The sequence below is a fragment of the Silene latifolia genome, chromosome 1 (genome assembly GCF_048544455.1).
Source record: "Silene latifolia isolate original U9 population chromosome 1, ASM4854445v1, whole genome shotgun sequence".
NCBI lineage: Eukaryota > Viridiplantae > Streptophyta > Magnoliopsida > Caryophyllales > Caryophyllaceae > Silene > Silene latifolia.
In genome coordinates, this window is record NC_133526.1 from 41,649,270 (window position 1) to 41,656,058 (window position 6,789).

The 6,789-nt window shown below is 36.5% G+C and overlaps 1 protein-coding gene across 1 annotated transcript; it reads left to right on the top strand.

Moving 5' to 3' along the window:
* Positions 1 to 2,501: 2,501 nt before the first annotated feature.
* LOC141644876 (uncharacterized) lies at positions 2,502 to 4,296 on the top strand. Its single transcript, XM_074453971.1, has 2 exons — positions 2,502 to 2,668; positions 3,369 to 4,296. The coding sequence occupies exons 1-2, from the start codon at positions 2,502 to 2,504 to the stop codon at positions 4,294 to 4,296; spliced, it is 1,095 nt and encodes a 364-aa protein (XP_074310072.1).
* The last annotated feature ends 2,493 nt before the right edge of the window (positions 4,297 to 6,789 follow it).

Here is a 6,789-nt window from a genome sequence, read left to right on the forward strand (position 1 = left end):
TTAAAAAAAACTCTTTGCGAAATACTACCTTTAAAAATAAAATTTATAAAACACAACCTTTAAAAACCAAAAAGTTGCAAAACGTTACTTTTTGGTCGGATTCCGTCAGCTTAATTCATTTTCGGTGTCATAATAGCTCGCTCGTGCCATGTTTGTTTGACTTTTTAAATTTTTTTTAGTTTTCCTCCAAATTAATCCCCCTCTTTCTTAATTCTCCCCACCAAAAGCCCCCTCCCTCTCTATCTCATTGTCATCCATTTCACCACTTTCCTGCCTCAATTTTTCTAAATAGCCCCCTCTTTTTTTTCACAATGTTCAGTGATAGTTCAGAATCTTCGTCAACATCGCTTCTCAAATGTCGTGGCATCCCTGCCGCCTTAAAACTTTCATGATGGAAAAAAATCAAGGAAAAAGGTTTCTAACATGTAAAAATTTGGAATTGTTTAAGGTGATTTCAGATCTAAAATTAAGTGAAATAAAATGGAAGGAAGAGTTTGGACATCACACATTCACACTGATAAAGTAATTGATTTTTTGGTGCACTTATAGCATAATTAATGGCGAGTCATCACCGGATTTTTATTAATTTGGTCAAACTCCGGCCTAAAAGTAGTATTTTGCAACTTTTTTGTTTTTAAAGGTTGTTCTTTACAAACTTTTTTTTTTAAAGGTAGTGTTTCGCACAGAGTTTTTTTAAAGGTTATGTTTCACAAAAAATCCTTAAAAGTTATTTAATAATCAAAAGCTTATTTTCAGACTCGGATAATATTTGGCTATTAGGTTTCATATAATAAGGTGTCTAATATTTTGGGTTATTTAATTGAAACAATAAGTTGCCAAAGTGACCTCAATTTTATAGATTAAATAGTTTAAAATATCAAGACAATTGTGTGTGATTGGATTTCAAGCGGGTAGTGGTCGACCCATAGGAAAACCATTATTTGGCAGAGGTTCAATCACACTTGTGGTAATAAATATGTAACAGTTATTCAGTTTTTCGTGTGAGTGTCAAGTCGGCCCAAAGGAAGACTTGATATTTGACATGATTTTTACTGTTAGTATTTGATTACTACGCTAAGAGTACCACTTACAAGTCTAATCATTGTGCAAAGAAGAGGTTAGATATTGTGCTAGGTATCTTGTGATAATGGGATGCCAATATTTAAATCTGAAAATTAAGTTAAGTGAGTGTCATTTAATTTATGACACCCATAAGGATTAATGCCCATAAAGTTTTAAGATGAATAAATTCAATTTTAAGTTTTTGTGTGTGTAGTTCATGCGAATAATGGTCGGTCCAAAGGAAGGCCATTATTTGGCCGAATTACATCTACACGTTGGGTAAAAATATGTGACGATTATTCAGATTTTCATGTGAATATTGAGTCGGCCCAAAGAAAGTCTTAGTATTCGACGTGAGTTTATCGCCAATATTTGTTTACAATTACTAAAAAGTAATGTCTTTAACTAGTTAATATTTACGTTTAATAACTAAATATTAATTTCCAAATTTTTAATAATAATAATAAAGTCTCTAGTGCTTTGCAAGGAATGAGTGATGAGAGAGAAAGTTAGAGAGATAAAATTCCCTCTAATTTAGGCGGCTTTTTGATCAAGCAATGCCTAGATCCAAAAAAACTCCAAAAAATCATCAAAAAAATACGCAAATCATAACCAAAAAAACGTTGTTCATGGATTACAATCAATTAGCAAAGGAAAATCACACCATCGTCAACTTCAATTCTCCTCACAGGAGTTTGAATCTGACTTGGAGGAGATTTTAGAGGAAAAAGAAAATCATGAGAAGGCTGAAGTGGAGCAGACGGAAATTATCGCTGAAGCAACGCCGATCGTCCAAATTACGAAGGAAGATGTTGCTGGTGAGATTGAATTCTGGTCTACGTCATTTTATTGTTTTGTCCTGGGTGCAAACCCTTTGAGCTCTGTTCTTACTGGTTTTGCTAAAAGGGTTTGGCAGGGACAGGGGATTGACAAGATTTCGTTTCTACCCAATGGTATTTTCTCAGTTCGTTTTAAAACTAAAGCTCAGCAGCAGTTTGTCCTTAACAATGGTCATTTTTTTATTGACAACAATCCTGTAATTGTGAATGGGTGGCGTCCTGAGACAGAATTAATCAAACATAATGTTAAGAAAATACCGATTTAGATGAAATTGTTTGGACTGTATGTTAAGTATTGGGGGAGAGTCTTAAGAAATTAGCCGGTGTGGTGGGTAAATACATTAAGAGTGATGACTCCACCTCTCATAAAAATTTCTTAGGATTTGCTCGTGTTATGGTTGAAGTTGAAATTGGACAGAAGTTCCCTAATAACATCAATTTTTTGGATGAGAATGGAAAAACTCAAACCCTAAGGGTGGTATATGACTCGCTTCCTCTAAGTTGTACTACCTTGTAGGGGAATGGGTCATTTAGCTGAGAAGTGTAGGAAGGGTAATGATAAAAAAAGTGGTGAAACGAGTGTGGAAACCAGGGGAAGTAATGGTTCAGAAACAACAACCACCACTGCATAAACCACAGATGAGAACCAGAACAGTGCAGAAAGCTCCTACACAGCAGATAATTCAATCAACTCCTACAACTGGAGTGATATTGACTCCTGTGCTGGTTCCGAATACTCCTTTGATAGAAATTTCATTACCCAGAAGGTTCATTACCAAACTTATGAGGACTGATAATGGAGAGAAGTGGACATTTTCCCATAATGGCCTCTCTTTCATGGAATCCTTGACTCAGTCTTTACATAGATTTAGACTAGGCATAACTAGAAATATGGTGGTTGAGAAAGGGGGGTCTAGCAAGAACAACTCAGAATATGGATAGGTGTGGTATGTGGAATATTATAGGCATAAATCTTCCTAATAAGCAGCATGAAATAAAGAGAATTTTGCTTCAAAATAAAGTAGGGTTGTTTGGACTTTTAGAAACTAAAATAAAAACCAAAAACTAGAATAAAGTTCGAATAAATTTGTGTGAGGATTGGGCAATTTGTACCAATACTAGTTTACATAAGGGAGGGAGGATTTGGCTTATTTTGAATCCAAACTCTTTTGAAGTTGAGATATGTGATGTTTCTATTCAGAGCATTCATGCAAAAGTTCTGGATAAAAGTAGGAAAAAGGTGTTTTGGTTTACTCTGGTGTATGGACTAAACCATGCTAATGAAAGAGTGGATTTATGGGCTACCCTGAGAGATTATCATAGACAAGTTCATGGGCCCTAGATTGTTGGAGGAGATTTTAATGCTGTTATGGCTAGGAATGAGAGGATTGGAGGTGCTCCTGTTTCTAATGCTGAGCTTAGGCCAATGTTGCAGACCATACAGGACTCTTAACTTGCTGATCTCAGTGCTAGAGGTGCTTTCTATACCTGGTCTAATAAGCATGAAAGTGGTACTAAAGTTTATAGCAGGATTGATAGGGTGTTTATTAATGATGAGTGGACTGACATTTTCCCTGATGGTTATGTCCACTTTCTCCTTGAAGGCACATTTGATCATTGTCCTTGTCTTGTTAATTTTGAAGTAGAACATCAGAGGAGAGGGGCCACCTTTAAATATTTCAACATGTGGTCTTTGGCACCTGGATATTCTGACATTGTAAGGACTAGTTCGCAAAGGGAGTGCCAGGGGACCCCTATGTACAGGGTGGTCACAAAATTGAAAGGATTGAAATCTGCATTGAAGAAACTAAATAAGGAGCAGTTTGATAAAATTGAAAACCTCACTCATGTGGCTGAACTATCCTTGCAGAATTTTCAGGAATTGTTAATTTTGGATCCTTTAAATGAACAGTTGTGTCAAAATGAACAGGAATGTGCCAAGGAAGTGATTAAATTGAGAAAAGCCAGGCACCAATTTCTCAGTCAGAAGGCAAAATGTGAATGGATGAAATTTGGGGATGAAAATACTTCCTATTTTCATGCTAATATTAGAAGAAGAATATCCAAAAATCGAGTGTTTCAGATAAAAGACATGAATAACACTATGTGTACTACTCCTGATAGTATCAAAGCAGCTTTTGAAAAATTTTATCAGAAGCTGTTGGCCACTTCTAATGATGTGACATCAGTTAACCACAGAGTGGTGCAGAAGGGGCCTTGTATTATTGAGGGTCACTATGCTATCTTAAATGCACCAGTGACCGCTGAGGAAGTTAAAAAAGTTATGTTTGATATCCAAGGGACCAAAGCCCCTGGCCCTGATGGATATAGTAGTCAGTTCTTCAAGGATAACCGGGATATTGTGGGACATGATGTGATTGCTGCTGTGAAATGAGCCTTCTAGTCTGGGAAAGTGTTAAAGCAAAGTAATAATACAATCATTACCTTAATTCCAAAAGTGGAGCTGCCTGAGACAGTAATGTAATTTAGGCCTATTGCCTGTTGTAATATTGTTTATAAATATTTGTCCAAAGTGATTTGTGCCAAATTGGGACAAGTTTTACCAGACATTATTAATCCTTCTCAAAGTGCATTCATCAAAGGTAGGGATATTGTGGGAAATATCCTCATTTGCCAAGATCTGGTAAAATTATATAAAAGAAAGAGTTGTTCCCTAAGATTGATGATGAAACTTGACCTACAGAAAGCCTATGATTCTGTAGAGTGGGCTTGTGTAAAAGACATGCTTACTGCTACTGGTTTCCCTGATAAGGTTTGTCAACTTCTGATGCAATGCATAACTACCACCTCAAATTCAATATCCTTGAATGGAGAAATTTTTGGCTTCTTTAAAGGAAAAGGAGGGCTCAGGCAGGGAGACCCCTTATCTCCCCTCCTGCTCACCTTATGCTTGGAATATTTAAGCCGAGTGCTAGGGGTATTTCAGCACCACCCAAGATTCAAATTCCATTCTTTGTGCAATAGGATACAGCGCAATAGGATACAGCTCACACATCTTTGCTTTGCTGACGATCTTATGCTGTTTTGTAAAGGAGAGAGAGCTTCTATTCATCTGTGTGGACACGGGGGGGCCCACGGGGGCGCTTGGGAAAACAAGCGTCTGCATTTGTGGAGTCGCCACCAATTTATTGTGGAAAATTGGAAACCGTTCGAGTACTTCGCGTCATGTCAAGACACAAAGTAGTGACATAGACACTAAGAACTCGTTACCCTTAGCATTCTATGTCTAGAATGACTCTCGTGGATGGCAATAAACACGGATGTTCACAGAGATCTGGAGTAAGGGGTGAGGGTACGTATTAGGAAGCTCTTTTGATCGAACACCTAATCCCGCCCACCTCGATAGCGGCCTCTACTAATTATTAGGGAAAATCATCTATACTTGATATGTTGTCGGTTATATGCATGCAATGCATCATCCAATAAATTAATCCTAGCATGTGAGAATTAACTAAGTCGGTGAACATATAATTTAACATACATTGGATCGAAGTGGGGATTTAATGTTGATTACATATGAAACCATACAAACGATAATAAAGATACAATAAAATACAATTATTTAAATTAAAATAATTACATTGGTTTGATTGATGATTTACGTCGAAAATACGTTTAAAACGGATAATTTGAGAAAAGAAAAGGAAAATAAATTAAGGGTAGAAAACGAACAGATTAGTGGCGATAATAAAGGTAATAGTTGATTAAAACGTAAACTAATGAGCTAGGTCAAAGCAGAAACGGAAGTTCAGAGGCAGAACTCAACCCGGAACAGGCGCAGTAGAGCTGCGTCCCTTGGAAGAGGCGCAGTGGTCACTACGTCTGTTCATGAGGTGAGTTCTGGCTGTGAAGCCGGAACTGCATATCGTTAATGTTCGTTGGTAATTTAATGATAGATTATTGATATTTGACTCGGATGAAAGTGATTTAACAGATTATTTACATGTGAGAGGGTCATAAAAGCAATAAAGAACGGACTCAAATTAGAATGAATTAATTACTAATTACAAATTTTGGTTAACATGAATTAATTTGGTTTGCTAATACGATTTGATTAAGGTTATTTACACAAATTAAATTAGATTGGGTGAAAATTTACAAAAGATGAATTTTGGAGACTTGATATGGACGAATCGAATCTCTAAAACCCGGATTTGATTTTAATGACGAAAACCCGCAAATATTGATTATCTGGTATTAAAGGCGGAAATTAAAAGTGATAAATTACTAATTATGTGTTAAAATTATTATACGAATAAATAATGGGGGAAAATAAAGAAAACGGAATAAAAAAGACGAATCAACGAACAACAAAGGAAGAAGAAGAAAAGCAGAAACAGCGGCAACCTCAGGAAGAGGCGCAGCAGATGCTGCGACTCTTCTCGATGTTTCATCTCTGGTAATCCGAAAAAAGGGTTTGATAAAAGGTTTTATAAATCGGTTTTAATTTGTTTTCGACGTAAATCTTACAATAATTTGTACAATAAAAAGGTACAATAATAAAACATGGGATTTACACCCTCCGACTTACATGTTTAACGAAACAAGATTGACTAAGTTAACGATTAGTGATTGCTCGACTCGAATTTACAACGAAAGTGCCCTCTTAAGAGGAATTAAACTAAATTGATTAAGTTGATTGAGTGGAGTTGGTCAAATTGGTAGGTCATGCAAAACGAGGCTGGTACTCATAAGGATACGAGCTTACGTGGTCGAAAGTTCAAGCACGTAGATCCCAATAAGCAAAGAGCACGGTCTTAGAATGCAAAGGGAGAAGAGAAGGGCGGACACTCACGTGAGAAATATGAGGAACGAAAGTCCCTATTTATACTAATCACTCGGAGGAATTTGGGTTTCGGTAAAACTT